Source organism: Muscardinus avellanarius (assembly GCF_963383645.1).
Source record: "Muscardinus avellanarius genome assembly, chromosome: 13".
Lineage (NCBI taxonomy): Eukaryota > Metazoa > Chordata > Mammalia > Rodentia > Gliridae > Muscardinus > Muscardinus avellanarius.
In genome coordinates this window covers 81,311,219-81,323,943 of record NC_137799.1, presented here as the reverse complement: position 1 = coordinate 81,323,943, position 12,725 = coordinate 81,311,219, and the positions used below count along the sequence as shown (strand labels likewise).

General features: G+C 42.7%; 1 protein-coding gene across 2 annotated transcripts in view; it reads left to right on the top strand.

Moving 5' to 3' along the window:
* PRUNE2 (prune homolog 2 with BCH domain) overlaps positions 1 to 12,725 on the top strand; it is a gene marked incomplete at both ends in the record, with an annotated part of 276,889 nt that overhangs the window by 192,490 nt on the left and 71,674 nt on the right. For both annotated transcript variants that reach the window (XM_080709115.1, XM_080709114.1), the window contains one exon: positions 178 to 943. In XM_080709115.1, coding sequence (XP_080565241.1) covers positions 178 to 943 — 766 coding nt within the window. The remainder of the gene's footprint in view (positions 1 to 177; positions 944 to 12,725) is intronic.

Below are 12,725 nucleotides of genomic sequence, written 5' to 3'. Positions count from 1 at the left end.
AAAATATAGCTCATAATACCTATCTGTGATTGCACATGAGACTATTAAGCAGCACCATAAAATAAAACTATTTTTAAAATTGTCTCTTTGCAGATAAGCATTTGCAAAGATCCCACATCACATAATGTGTTAATTAAGCTTCGTTCCCCTCTTCTCACTTCCATCTTCATCTTCTAGGTGCCAACAAGGAAATATTAGAGTTAGAGGAAGAAAAAATAATTCTTCCTCCAGAGACTGAGCAGATAGCATCAGAATCCAAGGAGGAAGAACACACGGACAAGAGCGAAGATCACCATGCACTGCGCATGGATTACATACTAGTAAGCCATGAAAGGAATTCACCCCTGAAGCCAGAGGCCTGTGAAGTAAGAGAAAGCATCTCTGAATTAGGAGGATCGCACATAGGTTCTGAAGAGACAGGGTGGCCAGGAACTCAGTTAGCAAGCTTCCCAGACACAAGTCAGCCTGCCTCCTTAAATGAAAACAAAGATCCTTCTGCAGAGAAAATGTCTCCCAATGATGACAAGAGGTCATCTCTTGAAAGCCCTGCACAAGATCCGAGTTGGATGGTCTTGGGCCACGGTGAGGTTGGCGATCCGTCCTTGGAAGCCAGGGACTCGGGGACTGGATGGTTTTGTAAGACTGTGGAGCCATTCTCTGATCTCAGCTTGGCCAAGGATCCCCAGATGCAGGCCCTGGCAGAAATGAAGCCTCTCCAGTCCTTAGCACTAGAGGAAGTCTCTGGTGAGGGTAGCCAATCACAGAGGAGCAGGAGCCGAGGCAGGGCTGGCTCAGAAGCAGTTCTGTTGCAGCCCGTCACCCATGACAATGAATGGGAAATGCTTTCACCACAGACTTCTCAGAAAAACAGGATCCAAGAGAGAGAAGTAGAAGAGGAGACAGAGTTCCTCGAGCCTGGAACCAGGAAACCAAGACCAAAGGGGTAAGCAAAATACTCAATATTTTTTTCTTAAAAATTATTTTTATACAGAAAACAGAAAAATGGTGAGGGGCTATGGAATGTGAAGAACACCCAGATCGTGAGAGCTTCGCTTACATTTATTGCAAGGTATATCATCAGTAGAGGCAGCTGCTAGAGAACTATAGCCATTACGATGATTTGTGTACATTCTCAAACAAACAAAAATCTTTCGTCCAGAGTTTTATGTCAATAGCTATACAACTCCAAATCGGGCCATTGGAAATGGGATGGGGCGGCACTGTGTTTATTCAGCACGTATGTGCAATGCAGTTTGCACACATCATCTAATTTGATTCTCGCACACTGGCGGGTGGAGGGGACAGAGTGGATGAGGAAGAAGGAATTTAAGGCTCAGCAATTTTCTGTAACTTCCCTAGATCTAAGTAATCATAGAGTGAATACTCTAAGCTTCAAACCTTTCCATCTCCAAAGCCTAAACCTTTCTGGATCACATATGGCCTATCTTGAAGAAAAGGTATTTTCCATTTTATTTAAGCACCTAACTTTTTGTAGGGATAAGGCTTTATAGCAGGCTCAAGATTTGAGTATGTCTGGGCATGGTAGCACACGCCTGTGATCCCAGTACTTGGGAGTTTGGGACAGGAGGATGGCAGGTTCCAGGCCAGCCTTAGCAACTTAGCAAGGCCCTCAGCAACTTGGTGAGACATTGTTTCAAAATAAAAAAGGGCTGGGATTATAGCTCAGAGGTAGAATGGATGGGTCACAGTTTAGAAGTAGAATAAATGGGGATTGAACCCAAGGACATTACCTAGGTTCAATCCCTAGTTTAAAAAAAAAAATCACCACCTAATTGGCTGAGAAACTGACAAGATCATCACATCATTCATTCATTCATTTCTTCATTCAGTCTCATGGTGCTGGAGAATGTGTTGTGTGTTCCGTTTCTGGGTGTCTGGAGGGGTATACAGCAGGCAGCAGGATGTTGTTACTGCTACTTTCCAGATTTCACTCTGATGAAGCTGCTTCGGGTTTTTATTCCTCTTCATTTGCCCTTATCAAGGTCCCTCTCCTGCTTTCAGGGATGAAAGGGCAAACAATAAAAGCAAAGTAAGTAAAGAAGAAAGGTACGTTGTCTCTTTGCAATGGAGGAAAGACGGTTTTCTCCTGCTCAGTTTGATAGTTAAAGGACTGTACACACTGTGCACCTTGGTTCACATGCCCACTGTGAGCCACGGGATCCGAGCTGCAGCCCGGCTCTGCCATTACCAGTTGGGTGTTTTAGGATTAGCCTCAGGTTTACTCATCTGTGAAACTGGTGGGTCAGGCTGGATGCTCTCAGGCCTTCCGACAGTATTAGCTTCTGCAAACTTACTTTATGTGGAGACCGAATGTGTCCAAAAGAGCTTTGGCATTTGCAGATTACATTTCTTGATGAAAGGAACAGAGAAGATAGAAGCAAAACAGGGGTCTGACGGTTACTAAATGCCACCGCGAGCTAAAGGCAGCGCCATGGTCCAGCTTCATCAACCAGACATTTTCAGCTGGCCTAATCTCTCCTTTTCCTGTCAAGCTACTTCCTCCCAGAGAGACCCCAGATCCATTATCAGAAAGAGAGTAGCAGATGGATCCCAGCAGCCCTGCTGGCATTGTTATGGATTGAGCTAAGAGCTCGGGCAGCTAGGAGTTGGCTGAGCAGTTGTTTGGCTTTTATTGCATTTTGCACATGCCCCTGGAACCCAACAGATGCCAGCCAGTGTTGGATTGTGCCACTAGCACATTTTTTTCCAATGGGAAAGAAAAGATTTCTTTGCTCATCTCTTTCCACTCAGCCCTTGTCCGTAATTAAGCTTTTATCACAATGCGGGCTGGGGCAAATTTCAGCACAGCATTGCTATTCATGTCTGCATAAATAATTTACTCTGTGTCTGAAAGTTTCCCTTTGTGCTAATTTTTGGGAAGATGCAGAGTCGCCTAAAACAGTGGTTCTCTAAGTGGGAGCCTAAGACCAGTACCATCAGAATGCTTAGTAGAAAATGTGACTGACCAGCCAGGCCTTGGTGGCGCATATTTATATACACATACACACACATCAATGATAGAATATATAGGTGGTGGTGGTGGTGGTGGTGGTGTGTGTGTGTGTGTGTGTGTGTGTGTGTGTGTGTCCTATTGTATGTGTGTATCCTCCCATTGGGGGTATGGCTCCAAGGTGGAAAGCCTCTGGGTTCAATCCCTTCGGAGGGAAGAGAGAGAGAGAGAGAGAGAGAGAGAGAGAGAGAGAGAGAGAGAGAGAGAGAGAGAGAGAGAGAGAGAAGGAAGGTAGGTAAATGATGGACTCCACCCCAGTTTCCCTTCCTCATCAAGAACTCCAGTGCTTGCCCCTTGCCAGCTCTCCTTCAGCATTCCCGGAGGTTCAGATGCACACTGAAGTTTGAGTACTGTTCTACATCATACCCCTAGCCTTGGATTTACATTTCAATAAAGAATTCAGAGTATATGAAAAGATAGATAATAGTGAAGATAGTTTATGACACATGTCAGTTTAACCTTAAAGTATCTACCAACTCAGGGTATGCGCTATCCATAGCTACCAAGCGCTCTGTGTGCATCGTGTGTGGTCAGATTATACGAGGGAGGGAATGATAAGAGGAGTGACACCTACATGGAGCAGATCCCTGGTGGTTTATTAGCTATCACGAGGCAGGGTGCCCAGAGCCTACTATACTTTAAAGGCTCATGAGAATGTTTCACTTTAAGAAAAGGATGGTTGCACTCCTGTGTGTATTATATTTGTCTCTATACCAAAAGAGTTGCAATACATATACGTACATATTTATGGGTTTTTTCATTTTAAGGAAGAAAGAGGCCCATGAAACTGAAGGGCCCACATAAGTCATAATGTATTTGAGAGGTTACAAGTACAGATGGGCATTAAAGGAAGATTGTAATTTGGAAGGGCAGAGAAGAAGCCAGCAGAGGGTCAAATGCTGGTTCCCCGGGACAGTGACGGATGTGCCTGACCTTCCCAGTGCAGCCACAGAGCACATCTGCAGCCTTGCTCAAGATGCAGAGACAGAGTGTGGTAAGAAGAATGATGTGCAAAAAATGGGGCAATGGTGTTGCACATTATCTAGCATTTTCTGGAGGAACAGAAATGATAGGATACATACACACATGTGAATATATATATACATATATATGTACCCAGTTATTGATATGTGTATGTGTGGATCCTATGAGAGAGAGAGAGAAAGAATGATAACACGTAAGAATAGTCTTACATGATTATAACACTGGCAAATGCAAACTCTGGTAAGCAGGCCAGCAACCTAGAAGCTCTGGCAGGTTCAGTCAATACTGAGAGAAGTACCAATGCTAAGGGCCACAAGCTGAAAGCTCGGGCAGGTGTGTCTATTATTGCTGTTTTGAGTATGATTCTTTCTTCAGGAGACTTCAGACTTCTCTCTTGAAGCCTTCACTGACTGGCAGAGGCAATGGACGGTAATTAGCTTTACTTGAAACCTAATAACTTCAATTATAATCACTTCTACAAAGTACCTTGACAGCAAGGAACATCTAGCCTTGTGTTTGACCAAATAACTTCACCAAGTATTGGTGAAGTAGCTTCACCAAGTTGCCAAATAGCATTAACTACCACAGGTGATAGTCAAATGCCCGAACTATAGCATCAAACCATTAACAAAAATTATATTCATCTGAATCATATGAAATAATCTAAATTATATATAAAATTGCAAATTACATAAAACTGCATGAAACTGTGACAACCAATACACATATTGGTTTTCCATAGGTATGGGGCAAGAAAATATCTGTGTGAGGTGATGGAAAGAAATAATTTTCAAGAGGTCTGAGAATACTGATAATACTTATTGTGTAATATTTTAGAGGAATATGCCCCAGCATGGGTGCAAGGAATGGGAGGGTGTCACATGAACATTGTGTGTGTGTATGTGTGTGTGTGTGTGTCTGTCTGTCTGTCTGTTTGTATTGCTATGAATTAAACCCATGGCCTTAAGCATGCCAGGCAGGGGTTCTACCACTGATCTTCATCCACAGCCCCTCACATAGACTTTGAAATGGCGTATTTAGAAGTAACCTGAAGCCGGGCGTGGTGGCGCACGCTTGTAATCCCAGCATTTGGGAGGCGGAGACTGGAGGATCATTGTTCGCGGACAGCCCCAGCTACTTAGTGAGGCCCTCTGCAACTCAGTGAGACCCTGTTTCAAAATAAAGAATAAAAAATAGGGCCGGGGATGTAGCTCAGAGGTCAAATGCCTCTGGGTTCCATCTCCAGACAGACCAGCAAAAAAAAAAAAAAAAAAAAGCTAGAAGTAACCTGACCCACATATTTGTGATGATACATCTTACTTCCTAGCTCTGTGACGTTGTGAGGTGAGGTATTGAATACTCCCTAAAATAAAAATGACCTTTAAATATATGTCATATGCCACTCAATCTATCATGAGCTCTATGCATTTTACCTTTTAAAATTAGTAATTTTTTACCTTTTTTCCTGTCTGATGAAACTATAGAAGAGAACTCCTCTTCTCCCCTGTGAGCGACACCGTTAGACCTTCTTTTGGTTTTCATGAGGTCTTCTGAAATCAGGCTTTTTCTATCTTTGACTTATATTTGAGGAGTTAGTGCATTGGTTCTCTTATCTACAGCATGTCAAAAGTGAAAAACAGATAAAGAATCTCTAAACTTGCTTTCTTAATATTGGATAATGGGAACTCTGAGAGTAATCCAGCTATGTGACTACAGAGAGCCTTTCTGAGCCTTGCCGTTTCTATAGGTTATATCCCAGTTCCAAATATTTGTCCCTGCTCAGACCTTAGTTGATATTCCAAACACTCCAGCTTTTCCATGCTAATTCACTATTTTTTGCATTTTTCTGAACTAAACATGGAATACCAAACTTGGCACTTACTCTATGTTAATTTATTTGTGTAATTTTAGTTGATCATTTGGTGCATTATTTTTGGTAACTTGGTTGTGATAAATTTGGTCTCATTAAAAGTACTTTAATATGAAGTCAGGACTCTCATCAGCAGGATGTATTAATGTATCAGGGACACAGAAAGAAATGGATGACACATTCAAATTAGGAAAACAGAACAGATATTTAATAAAAGAAGAATTTGATGGAGGAACCCACAAGGAATAGTGCAATGGCCCAGGTTTAGTAGCAATAAAGCTGTAATAATAACTCCTATCTCTCAGGGGTACGGGGAAGGAGTAATTACCAGAATCTAGAATAAGAATCTCAAGAATTTAGGGTAGAGCTGGTCATGGTGCCACACGTTTGTAATCCTAGTCCTTGAGAAGCTGAAATGGGAGGGTCATGTTTGAGGCCAGCCTCAGCACTTAGTGAGACCCTCAGTAACTTAGCAAGACCTGGGGGAAAGCCCACCAAGTGCTATGTGCATGTATTCAGTATCACTGTGAACTACATTATTGTGTGAGACTATAATACATCAATTAAAGTACAAAAATGAAAAATAAAAGGGGGTATCGCTCAGAGCTAGAATACCCCTGGATTCTGTGCCCATGAAAGAAAAAAAGCAAAGCAATTAATTGATTTAGGATAGAAAAGGCCAGGATGAGAGGACTGAGCGCTTCTCTTTCCCTCTCGTCCTCCCTCCCTCTCACCTCCCACCAGCATCCTCATTGGTCAAAACCAAGTGGGAGTAAGAGGGTGAGGGGACCTGGCAGGGAGCAAGGTGGAGAAGGTAGGGGAGTGGAGCTGCAAAGGCCAACAGATGTTATGCAGCACAGCTGGCTGGGGGTGGAGGTAGAACCTCAGCTTCTGGACAGCGTACTGATGCCCAGGTTTAGTTAACTCTTCCTCCGGGACATTGGAGGATCTGTTTCCAAGATCTCTGTGCATCCTTTTGGAACAAAGTCAGTCCAGCATTGGATTACCCTTTGGAAGAGTCCAAACTGTGAGTTCTGAACCCACAATTTTGTAGCCTCCCTCTCCCACCCCTGGGGATATTTGCTAATATCTGGAGAGAATTCTAATTGTCACAACTGTGGTGGTTGATACTGTCTTCTAACTTCTTAGAAACTAGGGATGCTGTTAGACATGCTACAGTGCACCAGCTCTCGCCCTGCCCCCACGCACACAGCAAAGGATTGTCCAGCCCCAGGTGTCCCGGGTACCAGAGAGAGAACCCTACTCTAGTCCACTGCCTTACTCTTTTCCTACCACTTGTTTGCTCTCAGAAAAGATCTTTCATGTGTTTGTTTAATTGATTTTGTTGCACCTGTCTTCACCTATGAGAATGTACCCTCTAGGAATGCAGGCAGTTGGCTTGTCTTCTTCATTAGCATATGTAGCCCTGGTACTTAGAATGGCTCCTACCAACTATTATTAGTTGCAATCACAAATATCCCTGGTTGAATGAATGGGAAAGAAATGTATTTTGTCTAATATAATTTGCTTTTAATGAAGCTGTAAAAATATCAGGTGTTTGCTGTTCCTTTTCCCAAGGGAGACGTGCTAAATTTAGTTTTGGGAGTACTATACATCTTTCTTTTCTAAACTTGCAAAATCCATCTTTTCCCTTCTTATGAAATGTGAGACCATAGTTGTCTATATTTAGTGTTACTATGCTTCTCCTGTTTGTTATAATTCTTATGACTTTAAGAGTTGTTATTCATTGAATTCAACATCATAGAGAAATGTAGCTATTACCTAAACCATAGTTATTACAACCTCTTCAGTTTGAATGTCCCTTTTCCTTTTTGGAGAGGAAAATTTGTTTTGACTTAGTCATCTCTTACACCATCGGCTCAAGCAGTAGTTGTCAATCTATGATCTTCAAAAATCCCTTTTATTTTCATCTTTTAAACCTCAATTCACTAAAGAATCACTTGAAAGTATTAATTAGGCTCTCCAAGAGTAACCTAAGACTCTATTCAGGAACTTGACATCTACAATGCCCCTTTTGCCAGCATAACAATTGGGATGCCATTTATCACACTTATGCAGTGATTCTTATTTTAAAAACTAATTGAGCCGGGCATGGTGGCACACGCTTGTAATCCTAGTACATGGGAGACCAAGACAGGAAGATTGCAGGTTCGCAGCCAGCCTCAGCTACTTAATGAGGCCTCCTGCAAGTTAGTGCGACTCTGTTTCGAAAATAAAGAATAAAGCCGGGCGTGGTGGCGCACTCTTGTAATCCCCGGGCTTGGGAGGCGGAGACTGGAGGATCGCGCAGGTTCCAAGCCAGCTGTGCTGGCATAAGAGACCCTGTTTCCAAAAAATAAAAAAAAAGTATAAAAAATAGGTCTGGGAGTATAGCCCGGAGGTAGAAGGGCTTCCAGGAACCCCAGTACCACCAAGGAATAAATAAATAAATAAATAAGAAAAGAAGGGGAAAAATAAAGAATAAAAAATGGAGCTGTGGGTATAGCTCAGAGGCAGAATGCCCCTGGGTTCGATCCCCAGTACCACAAAATAATTAATTAATTAATTAATTAAATACTAATTGCCTCCGTATAGGAATAAAATATCACATTTCCTTAGATGTTGGCTCCAAGCCGATTTTGGCCAGGCACAATCTGGGAGAATAATCTGTAAGACAAAAGGCAGGCTCATTGGCAATAGCCAATGCCCCACGCTTCTATTTAATGAAGTATTATTAAACATTTTTGAGATATCTGTGATTGGTCTGATGACAATAACCTACTCACTTCCCATATCAACTACTGACTTTTAAAACCAATATTTAAAACAGAACTAGCAGCTGGGATGGTGGTGCACATTTGTAATCCATTACTTGGGAAGCTGAGGCAGGAGTATCACTGGTTCAAAGTCAGCCTCGGCGACTTAGTGAGATCATCTGCAACTCAGTGAGACCTTGTTTCCAAATAATAAAGAATAAAATAGGTCTAGGGGTGTATCTCAGAGGTAGAATGCCCTGGGTTCCATCCCAATACCACACACACACACACACACACACACAAAAGAAAAAAACAGAACTAATTACAGTGCCTCTTCCACCCATCTGTATCTCCTCTTCTCTAGTCCTCAACTGCTGCCTTTCCCACCTGGAGAGGAAAACCCCTTTCATGATTCGCCACTCCATAAAGAAAAGGCCCCAGTTTTTAGCCTTTACCCTGGGCAGAGACATTCCCAAGACCAACCCGCTCTGAAGCTATCTTTTCTCCCATGATGCTTCTTGGGAAATCCACCTATACTTTTGCCGAACTTCTGCCAGCCAGTGACACTGCACAGTGATGCTCTCCTGCTGGCCCCCACCAGGGCTCCTCTATAGCTGTAATCCTATGACACCTGAAAAGTTATTTCATAACTACTCATAATTCTGAAGAATTTTGTAGTCTTGAGGTCTCCAAATGAATTAAAGATATAAAAATTTGCTACCTATTCTTCCTGTCTCACTGTCCCTCCCCAGTCAGTATGGGGAGGGACAGTTGATGTTCTTCACTGAAGGACAGATGCTATCTGATTTAACCATGTCTGGTCCTCTGCTGTCTCATTCCCTAGGACTGCCCCATCCTCCTCTTCTATCACGATCCTCCCTCTCCCCAAATGTCTGTGGCTGTGGTGTTCCAGGTCTGCAGTCTCAGTACTTGAGAGGCTGAGACAGGAGGATCAAGGCCAGGTTCAAGGCCAGCCTCAGCAACTTAGCCAAAACTTCTTTTAGAATAAAAAAGGGCTGGAAGTTATAGCAAGGAGGTAGAATATCCCTGGGTTCAATCCCCAGTACCAAAAATAAATAAATAATAAGAAAAAAAAATACAACATGTGATTTCTACTTACTTTTTTTTGGGGGGGGTGGTGGTTATGGGGATGGAACCCTTCTACCTCCAGGCTACCCTCCCAGACCTATTTTTATATTTTTTATTTGGAAACAGGGTCTCTTAAGCCAGCGAGGCTGGCTTCAAACCGGCGTGACCCTCCTGTCTCCACCTCCCAAGCACAGGGATTACAAGCATGTGCCACCACGACTGGCTTCTACTTACTTTTTCAAATTAACTTGTTTTGCCTTATGACCAGAAGTCTTTGGTTTATCAGATGATATATTTTTTCCTTTGAAGATGATACAAATTATATATAAAGTCTAAATTTTTTCTGAAAACTTTTAATTCAAAAAAATTTCTAATTAGGAGGTTGGCTAAAACTTTCTATTATGGTTCTATTATGTAAAACTTATTTAATTTTTTAAAATATTTTTGCAGTACTGAGGATTGGAACCAGGGGCTTTTTAACTCCAAGCTACATCCCCAGCCCTATTTTTATTTTATCTTAAAATAGGGTCTCACTAAGTTGCAGATGCACAAACCTGCAATCTTCCTGTCTCAGCCTCCCAAGTACTGGGATTACAAGCATGCACCACCACACCTGGCTATGGTTTTATTTTTCTTAATTCAATATTTCTGCTGGCATTCTTAGAATTAATAATATTATTAGCACACATTTGTCGCAAGATTTTTAAAAAACCCATATGTTATAATTTTAAAGCACTGGTGTTATTACTATTGGGTTTTGTGAAGGAGCAGTCTGAGGCGCTATGCTATTTAGTCACAGCTTGCCAATCAGTGGTGGAAGTCAGATGAAATTTGAGCCTGTCTCTGTGGTTCACAGCTGAACCTCCATTTGCCTCTGCCTCCTAATAGTCACAGCCGTCTGGATCATGGGCGAGCATCCTAACTTTCTCTAGAACCTTCAGTTGAACTTCTTTACCTGTTATACTTTCATGGTCCATTTTATTAGTATCTTAAACATTGTTCACTAAGTGAAAATAGCTACATTGCGTCTTATGTGGTCGTGCTGTGAAGCTACGTGGTGTGTGTGTGTGTGTGTGTGTGTGTGTGTGTGTGTGTGCGCGCGCGCGTGTGTGTAAATCCCTGGCAACCTGTGTTTTTAGCCCAATCATGTTCAGTCTCACTTAGAAAGAGCAGCAGTTTTTCTGGGGGAACATAAAAATCAAGGAGGCGTTTCTGACACCACGACCCGATTGAAAGTGTTATATTCCCAAATAAAACTCTGCCCCTGCCCAGCCCGCCGGCGCCCTGGGAGATCGGGAGGCAGGTGATCATCCTTATTTAGACGTGCCGGGGATCATGTGACCAGAAAATGGAGGCGAATCTGTATCTCCAGTTAAGTGCTCCAGAAGGGAGATGCTGAAGAGCAGGGACCGCGCATCCTTCTGGCCCTCCCTCTAGGAGCCTCCCGTCATCCTCCGAAGGTAAGTGAGTCCCGGCGCCGCTGGAGGAGGGTCAGGTGCAGCGAGGGCGGCTTGCGATGGCGAGCGTGATTCCGGAGCCCTGTCTACAGCTGCTGGGAAGTTGCAGGGGGAGAGAGGAGGCCGGACCCTGCCGGGTCCAGCGGCCGCTGGCGGCGGGGTTTCATTCTGCGCCTTTCTCTACCGGAAAGGCTTGAGGTCTCCATGCGGCCCGCCCCTTTCCTGGTCACCAGGTGATCAGCAAACACGAACCCTGCGTTGCTGTAATCTTATTTTATTCCTTTACATCTACGCTAAAAGTGGAGATAGAAAATTAAAAGATGTGACAATTATGAAACTGTTTAGGACTACTGCCTGATGAGTATTACTGATAACGTTCATTTAGATTGCATGTGGAGGGCACCCTTGGAACGGTGGCATTTTTATTTTTCCTATTATTCTTAAAACTTATTGAAACGAGTACCTAGTACCATCCACCTCCTTCTGTTGTTCTAGTGAGACTGGGAATCTTTACATCCCACCTGAGTTCTAAGCTGCAGAAGTAGGTCATCCTAAAAACAGGCGTCTGCTGTTTTCTTTGACTTTTTAAAATCAAAAGACAGAAAGAATACTTGCAGAAGAATATCAATATTTCACTGAGAAACTAAGTTACGTGAAGTAATACGTAGGTTGTAATATTCCTGCGTGGTAACTAGGAAAACTAAACTCTCGCCTCGAAGAAGTGGTTAAAGTATGACTGCCTGAGATCAGAGAACTAGCCATGTAGAATTAAGGCAGAGGCAGCGTTTCCATCAACTGCCTCTTTCTGGATATGAACGCTGGACGTACTCAATCCCACAGTACAGTTCTGGCCCCTCCCACCAGACGCCTCCCCAGCCCTATAGAGCAAAATAGAAGCTGCTTCCAAATGAGTCATTTCAGAAGTCTTCATTTGATGAAAGTTTTTAAAAAATTATTATTGATAACATGCACAGAATGGAAAACCCAGAATAAGTGGGTTAAGATGTTAAAAAAAATTGGCCCATGAAAACCACTCTATGGAAATGTCTCTTGGCAAATTTGATGCTTTGGGGATGGTGAAAGCTCTGTACTTTAAAGTACCTTGGACTCAGCTCTGCAACAAAAAAAAAAAAAAAAAAAAAAAAAAAGAACAAGATGAGTTCATTTGCAGTTAACAGCATCTAAGTGTCCTGCAGAGGCTTAGCTTTGTAATGCAAAGTTACCCTTTATGTAGCAAATAAGGTCTAACACCCCATAGATAGTTAAGGATAATGAGCCAGATTCTCCTGCCTATTAACCAGAAGTTAAATGGACTCTCCCAATGGTTAGGGCTCTCTTTGGTGCATCCTAGTGAATTCCCATTTCCATTCTACTTGCATTTTCTTTCCTGAGTGGCTTTGTATTCCTAAAAAGACTTATCTCTTCAATAAAAGGTGCTTATATATAAAAGATAAAGGGCTGTGACATCGGCTTGCTCTTTAAGCTTCATGCTCCCTAGTTAGCTAGCAGGCAAGGTATGAAGTTTCCACGTACATTCA